This window comes from Salmo salar, chromosome 24 (assembly GCF_965601325.2).
Source record: "Salmo salar chromosome 24, fSalSal1, whole genome shotgun sequence".
In the NCBI taxonomy this organism is placed as follows: Eukaryota; Metazoa; Chordata; class Actinopteri; order Salmoniformes; family Salmonidae; genus Salmo; species Salmo salar.
The window spans coordinates 44,608,773-44,625,423 of NC_138314.1; the positions used below are offsets into that span (position 1 = coordinate 44,608,773).

At 39.2% G+C, this 16,651-nt stretch overlaps 1 protein-coding gene across 1 annotated transcript in view; it reads left to right on the top strand.

The window, feature by feature from the left end:
- Positions 1 to 653: 653 nt before the first annotated feature.
- Positions 654 to 16,651, top strand: part of LOC106585928 (anthrax toxin receptor 2) — a 121,274-nt gene continuing 105,276 nt past the window's right edge. The window contains exons 1-6 of the mRNA XM_045707090.2: positions 654 to 1,061; positions 7,876 to 7,947; positions 11,259 to 11,330; positions 11,530 to 11,611; positions 12,846 to 12,950; positions 13,271 to 13,420. Of these exons, the coding sequence (XP_045563046.1) occupies positions 889 to 1,061; positions 7,876 to 7,947; positions 11,259 to 11,330; positions 11,530 to 11,611; positions 12,846 to 12,950; positions 13,271 to 13,420 (654 nt within the window). The 5' untranslated portion in view covers positions 654 to 888. The remainder of the gene's footprint in view (positions 1,062 to 7,875; positions 7,948 to 11,258; positions 11,331 to 11,529; positions 11,612 to 12,845; positions 12,951 to 13,270; positions 13,421 to 16,651) is intronic.

The window sequence follows — 16,651 nt, forward strand, 5'->3', positions numbered from 1 at the left end:
TGTCACATGCTATATAAACAACAGGTGTGGACTAACAGTGAAATGCTGATGGGCCCTTCCCAACAGTGCAGACATAAAGAAAATAGAAACATTTACATTTTTTTTCAGTTTTAAAGCAAATTTCCTGCAATTCGGGAACATTTTGCCATGATTTACAGTATGCAATGTTCATGATATCTGAGTGACTAACAAAATCATTGGGGGGGCCCCTGGAGGTCAGGGCCCTTGGGAACGTGCCCTGCATGCCTGGTCGGTATTCGGCCATAATTACTACAACTTTAGCTAGACTAATTGACTAGACTAATTTACCAATCTATAAATTGTAGCTGACATGGCTAATTGATTGACTGTCAGTGACGCATAACAAGAGAAAAGATTTTGCTGATACACATGCAAATTTCGAACTACTATTCTAACTCTCAACAGTAAGTTGACACCTAGACTGTTCTCTTACGGGCTGGGGACCTAAGTGACTGCCTTGAACCGGCCCTGGCCACATATAATTATCCAGTATAATCACCATTAACAATTACTTGGGAATATAGACCCACTAAACTTAGCCACGTCTGGTTTCACCAGGAGCATGCGCGCTGGAATAAGGGTCGTTTAAGTGGGAGTGTGTTTTGTGTATCCTACGGGGAGGTTTTATGAAATGGGATATTGTATTGACTCAACAGGAAACAGACTTCGGTTTAGAGTAGTACATCGTCAGAGGACATGAAGAAATACTGTCGGTGATATAAACGCAGAGAAGCTACTTTATTGTGCTGTAAGAAGTTTTGACATGTTTCTGGCAGTGCGGCTCGTTTTTAGCATACTCTCTTCTGTTTATGTGCTAGAATAAGAAGAAGTGTAATTTCGCTTGATAAATTTGCCTTGCGGGCTACAATGACACCGTTGAATTTGACAATGAAGGAGAAAACACTTGGTCGCGCTAAAACTCACTGGACTTCAAAAGCAGCAACAGCTGGAATAGTTCTGCTGAGTTTGTTTGCATGGTCTTGTCACGCAGAAGAAGCATCTTGTCACGGAGCTTACGACTTGTACTTTGTTCTAGATAGGTAAGTAGGATGTATTTGCAACATTGAATCACTGAAGTACCTGTTATGTTCAGCGATTGAAACAATAACAATGTAGCAACAATGTAACAATGTAACAACAACAGTGTCCAATGTAGCTACAATGTAACAACAATAGTTTCCAATGTAGCTACAATGTAACAATGTAACAACAACAGTGTCCAATGTAGCTACAATGTAACAATGTAACAACAACAGTGTCAAATGTAGCTACAATGTAACAACAACAGTGTCAAATGTAGCTACAATGTAACAGCAAAGAAGCAATGTCACATTTAGCCTAGAAATGTATACACAGTCACATTGATTATTCTAATGGTTCAAATCATTCACGCTTGGTCCGGTTCAGCAGATTAAAGGTTAATGTGTTAGTTCCCGGTTTAGAATGCCGGCCTAAATATAATTCACCTGCAGAGCAGCCCAATATATATTTGGCCCCCTAAAGTTATCCTGAGAAAAATAAAATAGAAAATTATATTTTTTGTTGTTGTTGTCATTTTCATTCTTGAACACAAAATACTGTAAAATCATCAGGAAACGAGTCTACTCATATAAAGAGGCGTATGATTGTATCCCAATGTAATCAAGGTTTGACATGATTCTGTTTTTCTCAAAATTCTACATCTGTTTGGGATTCTTACAGTAAATTTGCAGTGTAGAAAAAAAAGAAAATCTTCCCAAGGCTGAATGTGATTGGGGACCCCTGCCATAGGCCTACTGGGAGTTCGGTTTAGATCTGCGAACCATGATACATTGTAAAGATAACATGAAGCAACTGAGACAAAGCTTTTATGGTCTTAAACCTAACCCTCACTTTAACCCCAATCCTTTGTCTTCCATAAATACCACTTGTAACATAAGGAGAGCTCTTTCCAGTTGAGCAAAAAAAAGTTTAGACAAAGTTGAAGTTCGGTGATGCATACCATACTGTCTCAGGAAGCAAACGGACTTGATCAACACATGTTTTTACTTAAGTTTTTTTGACATCATTATTCTTCTCTCACAACTTGGCTCAATGCCATATTTCTGCAAGCCTGTTGCATCTCTGCACCTCCCTCCAGTTTCAAACCCTCTGTCAACTACTCCACCCTGTTCTCAATTATAAAATGACAGGATGAGGTAGAGATTATAGCATGGCCTACCATTGATACAATTGATAAACTAAAAGGGCTTTTTGAGAGCTCCATGCTGCCCAAAATGCAGTGCTTTCAGAAAGTATTCATACCCTTTGACTTATTCCACATTTTGTTGTGTTACAGCCTGAATTCAAAATTAATTGAATATTTTTTTTCTCACTCATCTAAACACAATACCCCATAATGACAAAGTGAAAACGTGTTTTTAGACATTTTTGTACATTTATGGAAAATGATATACAGAAATGTTACATTTACATAAGTATTCACACCCCTGAGTCAATAGATGTTAGAGTTCTCTTTGGTAGTGATTACAGCTATGAGTCTTTCTGGGCAAGTCTCTGAGAGCTTTGTACACATTAATTGTACAATATCTGCACATTTTCTTTTTAAAATCTTTAAGCTCTGTCAAATTGGTGGTTGATCATTGCTAGACAGCAATTTTTAAGTCTTGCCATAGATTTTCAAGTAGATTTAAGTAAAAACTGTAACCAGGCCACTCAGGAACATTCAATGTCATCTTGGTAAGCAACTCGAGTGTAGATTTGACCTTGCATTTTAGGTTATTGACCTGCTGAAAGGTGGATTTGTGTCCCAGTGTCTGTTGGAAAGTAGACTGAACCAGGTTTTCTTCTAGGATTTTGCCTGTGCTTAGCTCTATTCCGTTTCTTTTTATCCTAAAAAACTCCCTAGTCCTTGCCGATGACAAGCATACCCACAACATGATGCAGCCACCACCAATGTTCCCTCAAATGTTTTTCACCATTGAGCAAATTGCAGGTCTGCTGAGCGCAAACTTGAACGTTGTGAAAATTCTGTGCAACTTCCAGCTCGTGTTGACTGTGAACACTGAGGCTGTACCAGCTTTAAGTTATAGTTATAACAGTGGCCAAGTAGGCTACTGTGGCTACTTGATCATAATATAGGCCTACCAGAGTGGCCTACCATCAAAAAGTATGGAGAAAATGCCTCCCATAACATTTTAACATGGAAATAGCTGTTATATTATTAAGCCTACAGTAGCAGCCAATGTTTGGTGTTCATTGTAGGTCTACATTAGGCCTCACTCCCCCTATCTGAGATATCTACTGCAGCCATCGTCCTCCACATTCAACATCCGTTCTGTCAGTCACATTCTGTTAAAGGTCCCCAAAGTACACACATCCCTGGGTCGCTCGTCTTTTCAGTTCGCTGCAGCTAGCGACTGGAACGAGCTGCAACAAACACTCAAACTGGACAGTTTTATCTCCATCTCTTCATTCAAAGACTCAATCATGGACACTTACTGACAGTTGTGGCTGCTTTGCGTGATGTATTGTTGTCTCTACCTTCTTGCCCTTTGTGCTGTTGTCTATGCCCAATAATGTTTGTACCATGTTTCATGCTGCTACCATGTTTTGTGCTGCTGCCATGTTGTGTTGCTACCATGTTGTTGTCATGTTGTGTTGCAACCATGCTGTGTTGTCATGTGTTGCTGCCTTGCTATGTTGTTGTCTTAGGTCTCTCTTTATGTAGTGTTGTGTTGTCTCTCTTGTTGTGATGTGTGTTTTGTCCTATATTTTTATTTCATTTATTTTTAATCCCAGCCACCGTCCCCGCAGGAGGCCTTTTGTCTTCTGGTAGGCCGTCATTGTAAATACGAATTTGTTCTTAACTGACTTGCCTAGTTAAATAAAGGTTAAAATAATAAAATAAAATGCATTCCATGACACTTTTGAAAAAATCATGCAGGACTTGACATTAACCTGTTTATCCACTTGTCCTTCAGACAAGGAGGTGACTGAAAAATGTTGTGCTGTTTGATGCAAGAAACCATTTTACAAAATAAAATGCATTATTATTCCCATACCATTAATACAGAGAATCAGACAAATTATGCTACCCTTTACCTATTGGCTATTTAGCTTATTCAAGCCTGTTTCAAAATAAAACACTGTCCCTTTAAGACATAAAAAACAAGCTCTTTTCCTGACTTGCTTTTCAAAGATGTCTAGAAATGTAGACATTTTGTGCTCTTGTAGGAAGCAATCACTCCCCCATTGCTGACGAGAAATGATCTATAACTGGGCTAATAACTCAATAACTAGCAAAGGATATAAACAAAATGTGCACACGTGGCTTCATGCAGCTCTCACTTTGATCTCAAAACAAGCTCATGCTGTAAACACAGTCCAGTTCAAAGTGAACGGCACAGATCCATATATGACAATGGTCTATTTGCGTATAGGCCTACTGTTGCTCTGATTGGTTATGCAGCACAGGTCTGTGGAGAGTATGGGCTGAGTCGTATCAATGCAATAGAATCCTACTCCGATGCATTGTGCCTACAACAACATTTCTTGCGTCATTTGTTTTGTTTCGGTATGTTGCGTTGAAAGTGGTTAATATTGAGTTGATTAGATCACAATTGCCACAGTAAATGGAAACGTTGATAGTGTTAACAGGGGGAAACTGAAGTTCAATCTCGTGCTTCTCCCCCCGTGGGTTGATATTTCTTCTGCACAGTCTCGGGGACACTGAGCCCCCCGCACACAACTAAGATGGAACATTGGCCGCCGCCATGCTTGAAAATATGAATGAGTGGTACTCAGTGATGTGATGTGTTTTGCATTTGCTCCAAACAGAACACTTTGTATTCAGGACATAAAGTAGATTTTTTTTTGCTACATTTTCTGCAGTTCTACTTTGTTTTGGGATATTTTTATTCTGTTCAGGCTTCCTTCTTTTCACTCTGTCATTTAGTTTAGTGTTGTGGAGTAACTACAATGTAGTTGATCCATCCTCAGTTTTCTCCTATCACAGCCATTAAACTCTGTAACTTATTTTAAAGTCACCATTCGCCTCATTGTGACATTTCATTCCTCTCCGGGCCACTGAGTTAGGAAGGACGCCTGTATCTTTGTTGTGACTGGGTGTATTGATACACCATCCAAAGTGTAATTAATAACTTCACCATGCTAAAAGGGATATTCAATATCTGCTTAAATCCCAAAATTGTACCCATCTTCCAATAGGTGCCCTTCTTTGCGAGGCATTGGAAAACCTCCCTGGTCTTTGTGTTTGAAATTCCCTGCTCGACTGAGGCACCTTATAGATAATTGTATGTGTGGGGTACAGAGATGAAATAGTCATTCAAAAATCATGTTAAACACTATTATTGAAAGAAAAAACAAATACATTAAAAAGCTTTAACAAGAGCAAGGTATTGTGTTTAATTTGAAAACAGCTTAATATTTTGTAAAAGCACAATATTTCGGTCATCCCACCATCCCTACCTTTCCATTTACTCAAAATAACACATACACAGTACTGTTCTTGAGTTCCATGCAACTTGTTATGTTAAATTGTTAAGCAAAGTTGTACTCCTGAACTGATTTAGGCTTGCCAAAACAAAGGGGTTGAATACTTATTGACTCAAGACATTTCAGCTTTTCATTTTTTATTAATTTGTAAACATTTCTAAAAACATAATTCCACTTTGACATCATGGGGCCTGTCACACGAAATCCATTTAAAATTCAGGCTGTAACAGAGAAAAAAAGTCAAGGTGTGTGAGTACTCTGAAGGCACTGTACATACGTTACATAGGCTTACTAGTAAACATTAGATAGTCAAGAGCCAACCGCATGTTGCAGCGAACGTTCAGTCAGTCCCAACACCTTAGCCATTACACCAAGAGGTCCGAAGCTCTTGAGAAGGTCAGTACTGTAGTGTAGGTGTTGTAACAAGGACCTTACAGTGTAATGTATTCACAAAGTAGCAAGGACCTTACAATGTAATGTATTCACAAAGTAACAAGGACCTTACAATGTAATGTATTCACAAAGTAGCAAGGACCTTACAATGTAATGTATTCACAATGTTAATCGTAGTTAGTAGTTAGAGTATTGTCAAAGTGCTGTGGAATTTTGCTTTAGTCATAAGCCCCCCCCCCCCCCCCCCCCCCCTACACACACACACACACACACACACACACACACACACACACACACACACACACACACACACACATACACACACAGATACACACTCTTTGCCAGACGGAAACATTGACCTTGTCTTGGAGATGGGGGGGGGGAGGAGAGAGAAACTGTGTGAAAGATGGTGGCCCTAATGGTGAATCTCTCATGTTTTAATGTTCTCTGCACATACATTGAATTGTAATTATTAGTTTAATTACTACGATGTCGTTATCATCAAGGGCAAATTGAACACACTGACTGTGTTCACATTGCTCACTTTGACTGATAGAGGGTACGGTGTGCCAAGGCCTGAGGCGTGTGTGGCAAGCACACTCCCAACGTCACCCGCTCTGGACTGGCACATGATGTATCTGGATGATAACAATAATAATAAAAAACTATCAGTCATCATATAAGTTATTAACCCCAAAAAATGTTTCTTTCATGAAACTAGGTGGTATTGGCATAGTAGCAAGGAAATTACCAGGAAGCAAACCAAAGGAAGTAGACCAGGAAGTAAACCAAGAAATTAAACCAGGGAAGTAGACCAGGAAGTAAACCAAGAAAGTAAACCAGGGAAGTAGACCAGGAAATAAACCATGGAAGTAGACCAATGAAGTAAACCAATGAAGTAGAACAGGGAAGTAGACCAGGAAGGTAGACCAGGGGTGTAGACCAGGGAAGTAGACCAGGAATGTAGACCAGGGGTTTAGACCAGGGAAGTTGACCAGGGGTTTAGAGCAGGGAAGTAGACCAGGGAAGTAGACCAGGGAAGTTGACCAGGGGTTTAGACCAGGGAAGTAGACCAGGGGTTTAGACCAGGGAAGTTGACCAGGGAAGTAGACCAGGGAAGTTGACCAGGGGTTTAGACCAGGGAAGTTGACCAGGGGTTTAGACCAGGGAAGTAGACCAGGGAAGTAGACCAGGGGTTTAGACCAGGGAAGTTGACCAGGGGTTTAGACCAGGGAAGTTGACCAGGGAAGTAGACCAGGGAAGTTGACCAGGGAAATAGACCAGGGAAGTAGACCAGGGAGGTAGACCAGGGAAGTAGACCAGGGAAGTAGACCAGGGGTTTAGACCAGGGAAGTTGACCAGGGGTTTAGACCAGGGAAGTAGACCAGGGAAGTAGACCAGGGAAGTTGACCAGGGATTTAGACCAGGGAAGTAGACCAGGGAAGTAGACCAGGGGTTTAGACCAGGGAAGTAGACCAGGGAAGTAGACCAGGGGTTTAGACCAGGGAAGGGGAGGATCAAGTTCATACATCCAGCTCTTGTAGGGGGTGATCCAAGTTCATACATCCAGCTCTTGTAGGGGATGATCCAAGTTCAAACATTATCCTAAGGAATTGTTTTGACTCAAGTTGAATTTAGTTTCAAAGGCAATGTGGTTGTGTTTCATCTGTCTGAAAGCATCGGTCTGAACACATTCTGCTGACTCGTGCTATGTTCAATCAGCAACACACTGCAGAGTTTTACCACATGTTGTGATACACTGTGTTCTCAGTTACAGTCACTACCACTATCTATAACAGCAAGCCTAGTCAGCATTTCTAACTGTAGAACAAAGGTGTCCTGTTAAAAAAACAAACTAAAGAGGTTCAAGGCAATCTTCACGATATTAAAATGCTTTTATTGTTGTGGCACGTTCAATGGAACAGAATTCTACAAATCAACTGTTTTTTTTTCTCTCTGTTGCAGGTCGGGAAGTGTTTCTAACGACTGGGGTGAGATTTATGCCTTTGTGAAGAATCTGACAGATCGATTTGTGAGGTAAGCATTTTGTATTCTTTACAAATGACTTGTGGTCTGGCAAATGGACAAGGACTGAGTCTAATGGGGAAAGGTGTTGGGTAAGTAAAAGGAACAAGGGAGGACTGGATATGTTTGTTAAAATGGAATCTTGAAGATTTCAACAAATCAACAAATGCTACTTTTATCTATGCCAGCTTTATGTCACATCTGAGTTTCTATTCATCTTCTACTTGTTTTAAAAAGTTCTTCTGATATACTTCTGTCTTGCCAAACCACCAATTCAATGTTTTCCCAGTCCGTTTAACCAATACAGCCCATCCCTACAAAACGTACCAACTAGCATAGTAAAAAGTACTCATGTCCAACCTGGGTTAAATCAGACGATAAAAAGGATCACGAAAAAGTTAATAAAATAAAATTGCAGGCAGAGTTTTTTACATTTTTTATAGCAACGTTGGTTGACTCAACGCTATGTGCCAGTCCAGACGGTATCAACCCAGCCAAACTGAAATGAAGAAATGGTTTGTTGAAGAACATAGCAAGCAGGCCCGGTGGGAGTGGGAGGCAGCGAGGATCAGGCTTCTGGGCTGTGAGAATGGCCATTTGTAACCGGGGTGGTTCAGATCCACACATAGATATCTATCTCCCCTTCCTATCACAGTGGGGGCCGGAAGACCTGGGTTCAAGTAGTATTTGATATCTTTCAAATAATTGAAGCGTTTGTTCTAGCCTTCCAAAAGGGCCAGATGGGCAGGGTTTACAGTATTGGGACTACTCTATTGGTCCGTTATGCCAGGCAGGCAAGCTCAATCAAGTGCAGATAAAGTTTTTGAAATTTATTTCGAATAGTATTTGAACCCAGGTGGTCTGCGCGAAATGGGCCACGGAGAGGCAGGGAATGTGTACCGTAAGGCAACAGAACACAGAGAGGCGAGGACAATCTCCTACACAATGCTCCTTTACCAGGAACACTTCTGTTCTGCCATGTGGAGCATGCAAGCTGGAGAGATTTCTCTCTTCTGGTTTTTCTCCAGATTTTGGATTTCTCCCTGGCACCTCAAGCAAGTTCTTGATTTATTCAGTGTGTTGTTTGAAGAGAAAACCGAATAAAGGATCTAATTGCAATTCTAATTTCAGTCTAGCCTGAGATGTTAGGCTAAACATATTTAGATATAAGATCAGTAAAGTATGTATGGGGAATAGATATGATTCTAGCCAGTCCATCACCTGTCTAAAGTTACAAATAATACTAATCTTTTGACTCGCACAATTTCTCATTAATAACTAAATCCAAGTCTCAATCTCCACAAACAAATGACAGTCAGGCTCTAAAAATCCTTCTTCAGAAAGGACGTGATCCATACGTCTGCTGTGTTTTCTTGCCAGACCTGTCCGTGTGGCTAAAAGATGCTATGTGGTCTGACTGTGGGAAAGGACTAGCTGAGACTAGCTGAGACTGTCTGAGACTAGCTGAGACTAGCTGAGACTAGCTGAGACTGTCTGAGACTGTCTGAGACTAGCTGAGACTGTCTGATACTAGCTGAGATTAGCTGAGACTGTCTGAGACTAGCTGAGACTAGCTGAGACTAGCTGAGACTATCTGAGACTGTCTGAGACTGTCTGAGACTAGCTGAGACTGTCTGAGACTGTCTGAGACTAGCTGAGACTGTCTGATACTAGCTGAGATTAGCTGAGACTGTCTGAGACTAGCTGAGACTAGCTGAGACTAGGCCATGTGTCATGTGGGTGAGAGAAAGCAGCACCTCTCCTCATGCTCTGAAGAACGCTCACATCTCTGAGGACTCTACTGATCCAGGAAATACTACATATACATATTTATTCAGCGATATATTTTTCAGAGTTTATAAAGTTTTTTGTTTTTTTAGTTAAATATTTATATCCATGTGCAGCTGTGTTTGCACCTTTGCTGAAAAATGAACAAGTATCAGTCAAGTATCAGTCAGTCAAGTATCAAAATGAACAAGTATCAGTCAAGTATCAGTCAGTCAAGTATCAGTCAGTCAAGTATCAAAATGAACAAGTATCAGTCAAGGCAAAACTAATGGCCAGGTGGAATGGCTGTATTTAGATTGTGTGGGTTTGGCCTGGAAGCAAGCGCATGACTGTCCATTTCCCATTCACACCTTCATACATTGACAGGCATAAAAATATATTGCACAACATCCTGTGTGTGTGTGTGTGGGGTGTGTGTGTGTATGTGTGTGTGTGTGGGGGGCGGGGGGGCGGGGTGAGTCATTGTCATGACAAACTGTTTCCTGTCTGTTAACCACTTCCTGGTACTAGAATCAGGTGATACAAACTAGTGTATCGGTATCTTGTATACCATGTAACATTTCATTTGGTCACAGTGCATATCTGAAACAATGTCTTTACTCTTAACATCCTATTCAATAACTATCGATCACATGCTGTTTCTCTGATGATGTGAATGACGACATAATGGTCACACCTTCACAGATTCCTGAGTGTTACATCACTGTGCAGTCGCAAAGGAAAAAGGATGTCTAGAATAGGATACAATAATACTAATGATAATACTGTATATTATCCTGATATATATTCTACTGTATATTAACCTGATATATATTCTACTATATATTATCCTGATATATATTCTACTGTATATTATCCTGATATATATTCTACTGTATATTATCCTGATATATATTCTACTGTATATTATCCTGATATATATTCTACTGTATATTGACCCGATATATATTCTACTTTATATTGATCTGATATAAACTACTGTATATTGACCCAATATATATTCTACTGTATATTGACCTGATATATATTCTACTGTATATTGACCCGATATATATTCTACTGTATATTAACCTGATATGTATTCTACTGTATATTGACACAATATATATTCTACTGTATATTATCCTGATATATTCTACTGTATATTATCCTGTTATCTATTCTACTGTATATTAACCTGATATATATTCTACTGTATATTATCCTGATATATATTCTACTGTATATTATCCTGATATATATTCTACTGTATATTAACCTGATATATATTCTACTGTATATTTACACTATATATATTCTACTGTATATTATCCTGATATATATTCTACTGTATATTAACCTGATATGTATTCTGCTGTATATTATCCTGATATATATTCTACTGTATATTAACCTGATATATATTCTACTGTATATTAACCTGATATATATTCTACTGTATATTATCCTGATATATATTCTACTGTATATTAACCTGATATATATTCTACTGTATATTATCCTGATATATATTCTACTGTATTGTTTAATTCCAGCCCCAGCATGAGGGTTTCCTTTATAGTGTTCTCATCTTCAGCCAAAGTGATGTTACCTCTCACTGGAGACAGGTGTGGTATTCCTCCTATTGAGAATGACATAAAATATTATAAGCCTTGTAATAACACATTATAAGCGTTTATATTACATGCTTATAACAGTCATCACATGAAAAAAAAATACCCACTATGGCAATTTTTATATGTATCCACTGGCAAAAACACCAACCAGAAAATGTTGGATGGTGAGTTGATGTCTTTCTGTTTGAAGATATGAAATCCAGGAAGGCCTGGAGAGACTGAGAGAGGTGAAGCCAGCAGGGGAAACCTACATGCATGAAGGGATTAAAGAGGTACAGTATGGGTAACATGTTAATTGGATAGTCCCCAATACATACTTTACAGATGTTCAACTATCCATTAACCCTAACCCTAAACCTAAACCTAACCCTAAACCTAATCCTAAACCTAATCCTAAACCTTACCCTAAACCTAACCCTAAACCTAACCCTAAACCTTACTCTAAACCTAACCCTAACCCTAATTCTAAACCTTACTCTAAACCTAATCCTAAACCTTAGCCTAAAACTTACCCTAAACCTAACCCTAACCCTAAACCTAAACCTAATCCTAAACCTTACCCTAAACCTAATCCTAAACCTTACCCTAAACCTAATCCTAAACCTTACCCTAAACCTTACCCTAAACCTAACCCTAACCCTAATTCTAAACCTTACTCTAAACCTAATCCTAAACCTTACCCTAAAATTTACCCTAACCCTAAACCTAAACCTAATCCTAAACCTTACCCTAAACCTAATCCTAAACCTTACCCTAAACCTAATCCTAAACCTTACCCTAAACCTAATCCTAAACCTAGTTGAAACCACTCTACTAATGACCTGACCACATCTGAAAATGACTTCACCTCACTAGAGAATCCTTCAGTACTGTACAGAATATCACCCACGTTATAGTCATTACAGTAAGATACTGTGCTAGCCTTGTCAGTCTGCCATTGACCCTATCTGTGCTAGCATTGTCAGTCTGCCATTTGACCCTGTCTATGCTAGCATTGTCAGTCTGCCATTGACCCTATCTGTGCTAGCATTGTCAGTCTGCCATTTGACCCTGTCTATGCTAGCCTAATAGCTAGGCTTTGCTGTGTTTAATCTGTTTGGCACTAAACACGGTTTAGATAGGGAGCAATTCAAAAGCCTTCCATGCTGGAAATGCTCCAGGTGACCTAACTAATACATTCTGACTCCTCTATAACAGTTAGCTTTGAATTTCTTCTCCTTCTGTAGATATATCAGGTGTATTGGGTTGGGGTCACTGTCATTTCAATTATAGTCAACTCAACCAGGAAGTAAACTGAAAAAGGTCATTCCAATTCCAATTTTCCTAATTGGAAAGCATGAAGCAAAATTGTAATGGAGTTGTAGTTTCCGTTTACTTCCTGGCTTTGACTGAACAGTAGGTCTAATAGAACTGACACCAACCCTCTACTGTATATTGTTATTCACTAATAAGCTCATATCTCTGTTTATTCCTCCATTCCCACCTCTTGTGTTTTGAACCTAAAAGGCAAACCTTCAAATCAAAGCCCAAGCGACCAAGTCCTCCAGCATCATTGTGGCTTTGACGGATGGAAAGCTGGAGGTCTATGTACATGAACTAACAGTTGAAGCCGTGAGCATCATTTTTTTTATCCAAACTTAATTATTATTCACGTTTACAAGTTGAACGGATGGTTTTCTATACACAGACTATGTCTAGTCTTAGAGTAAAAAGCACAATGGAGAATTTCCATTAAATAAAAAATAAAAAATGATTAAACTTGATCTGGGTCCAAGAATTCTGTATAATGTAATTATAATAATAATAATAATAATATATATATATATATATATATATATATATATATAATGTAATAATGTCCAATGCAGAGAGTTACTCGTTGGTTCAAAGTTAAAGTTATTCCGTTTTTTTTTCTCCCTTCTCTAATGCAGGCCAACGATGCAAGGTACTACGGTGCTCGGGTGTACTGTGTTGGTATCAAGGACTTTGACGAGCAACAGCTAGCCGAGGTTGCTGACACCAAAGATCAAGTGTTTCCTGTTAAAGATGGCTTCCATGCACTCAAAGGCATTGTCAATTCAGTAAGACATGTTCATTTATTCACTGTTATACTGTAAATAAATGTGAAGTAAGGGGGTGAGTTTTCAAGGCGCTTCAGTGCAACCTTCTTGTGGAGAAAAAAAAATACTTCTTGTTTGGGGCTTGTAGGTAGCTTAGTGGTTAGAGTGTTGGGCCAGTAACCAAAAGATTGCTAGATCAAATCCCTGAGCTGACAAGGTAAAAATCTGTTCTTTCTGCCCCTCAACAAGGCAGTTGTTCCTAGGCCGTCATTGTAAATACACATTTGTTCTTAACTGACTTGCCTGGTTAAATAAAACATTTTTTGGAAAGACTCTCCATTTAGGTACATGGAAAAAGAGTAGGTACATCAAGAGCCCATGGAAATAACTGCTTGTGTCTCTCTGTGTTTCAACATGTAGGCAGGAAAGGCTGTGTTTTACCACATACAGTAACAGAAGCCGCAGGAGAACAGCGCTGACAGTTAGTCATTGGCAGTGTTGGGGAAGCTACTCTGAAAATATACCAAGCTACCAATTACTTCACACCGGAATAAGTTACATTAAATCTACCCTTAAGAAAAATAGATTTTTACTAAAGTTACTTTGAAAAAGTCCAAACTACATCCAAATTACTTCATGAAAAAGTCTCATATGTAAATCTGAAGTAATACACTACAACTTGCAAGAACATGTCACTTTGGGGTCATATGTTAACAGAATGTCCAATTTAGCCTACTTAAAAACAAATTAAACTAAGTTCAAGTGAGAGTTAGGCATGTCTGATTCCGAAATTAAAAGAAAGTTCTGGTCTACTACACCCATATTTATTTAAGTGTGTAGTTCCAGTAGTTAGCTACATGGTAAAACAGTAGTGTGTAGTTCCAGTAGTTAGCTACATGGTAAAACAGTAGTGTGTAGTTCCAGTAGTTAGCTACAGCAGTGTGTAGTTCCAGTAGTTAGCTACACCGCTACATGGTAAAACAGTAGTGTGTAGTTCCAGTAGTTAGCTACACCGCTACATGGTAAAACAGTAGTGTGTAGTTCCAGTAGTTAGCTATATGGTAAAACAGTAGTGTGTAGTACCAGTAGTTAGCTACACCGCTACATGGTAAAACAGTAGTGTGTAGTTCCAGTAGTTAGCTACACCGCTACAAGGTAAAACAGTATAGTTCCAGTAGTTAGCTACATGGTAAAACAGTAGTGTGTAGTTCCAGTAGTTAGCTACACCGCTACATTGTAAAACAGTAGTGTGTAGTTCCAGTAGTTAGCTACACCGCTACATTGTAAAACAGTAGTGTGTAGTTCCAGTAGTTAGCTACACCGCTACATGGTAAAACAGTAGTGTGTAGTTCCAGTAGTTAGCTACACCGCTACATTATAAAACAGTAGTGTGTAGTTCCAGTAGTTAGCTACACCGCTACATGGTAAAACAGTAGTGTGTAGTTCCAGTAGTTAGCTACACCGCTACATTGTAAAACAGTAGTGTGTAGTTCCAGTAGTTAGCTACACCGCTACAAGGTAAAACAGTATAGTTCCAGTAGTTAGCTACATGGTAAAACAGTAGTGTGTAGTTCCAGTAGTTAGCTATACCGCTACATGGTAAAACAGTAGTGTGTAGTTCCAGTAGTTAGCTACACCGCTACATGGTAAAACAGTAGTGTGTAGTTCCAGTAGTTAGCTACATGGTAAAACAGTAGTGTGTAGTTCCAGTAGTTAGCTACACCGCTACATTATAAAACAGTAGTGTGTAGTTCCAGTAGTTAGCTACACCGCTACATGGTAAAACAGTACCTCTACATGGTAAAACATGTATTAACTACTGGAAACACTACCTTAATTATAATTTTGTTCAACTACCACCAAGCTACTGCAACATTTAGTTACATTACTAACTGAGCTATAGGGTTTGACCAAAATCGAAAAAACACACATTCTCACGCAACTCCTAATTGCTGCAAAGCTCCAAAGCTGCACAGTTTTGACCAGCTAAATTACTGTTTGTGTTCCAAAGGAAACAGAGAGAGAGAAACAGAGCATTCTCCAGTGATTAGTAATCTTGGATGCTGCTGGACTCGCTGGCCTCGTCAGTCCTCACTTGGATTTCTACGATTTGAAATCATCTGTGCAGCTTTCAGCTTTCTGGGACCACTCTCCGCTTCTGCAATGACTTCATGACGAGTGTTACAGGAAAATTTGCCTGAAGTGAGAGAAGTCAGAGCAAGTTATAATTGTTTTGAATGATGACTATTAGTGACATCATATTCTAATAAAGGATATGAAGTACTCTGCAACACTGTTGTGGTCACATCCTGTTATGCAGAAGCAGACTGTGCTTCATGTTTAGCATATAGCAGTGGAAAGCCCCCAAAAGACTGGTCAAAGACTCCAGACACCCATAGACTGTTCTCTCTGCTACCGCATGGCAAGCGGTGCCGGAGCGTGCAGTCTAGGACTAAAAGGCTGCTTAACAGATTCTACCCCCAAGTCATAAGACTACTGAACAATTCATCAAATAGCCACCCAGACTATTTACATTGACACCCCCCCCCCCCCCCCCCCTCTTTGTTTTTACACTGCTGCTACTCACTGTTTATTGTCTATGCATAGTCACTTTACCCCTACCTACATGTACAAATTACCTCGACGAACCTGTACCCCCGCACATTGACTCGGTACCGGTACCCCCTGTATATAGCTTCATTATTGTTATGTTATTTTATTTTGTAACTTTTTATTTTTTGCTTTAGTTTATTTAGTAAATATTTTCTTAAATCTATTTCAAATCAAATCCAATTCTATTTGTCACATGCGCCGAATACAAAAGGTGTAGACCTTACCGTGAAATGCTTACTTACAAGCCCTTAACCAACAATGCAATTCAAGAAATAGAGTTAAGAAAGTATTTCCTAAATAAAGTAAAGTAAAAAAAATATATAAAATCAAAAAGTAACACAATAAAATCAATTGTTGTATCGATAGCCCTAGAAAATGCTCTCTCCACTTCGTGTTCAATTTCTTTGCGGTGACGTCCAGGAAGGGTCTAATTGCCATATATTTTCAGTTAATATGCAAATGTTTACCCATTGTGTATGATGGAGTTGCATAGTTTGTCCTTTGTTGATTTATTGGTATAATAGGAGATAGGCTGTCTGACAGTGGGCTCACATAGAAGTCGGCTTTGGGTTTTTAATAGAACGGAGGAATGTAATAGTCCTGCATAATTTATCCATAAATGATGAATTAGCTCCCCCA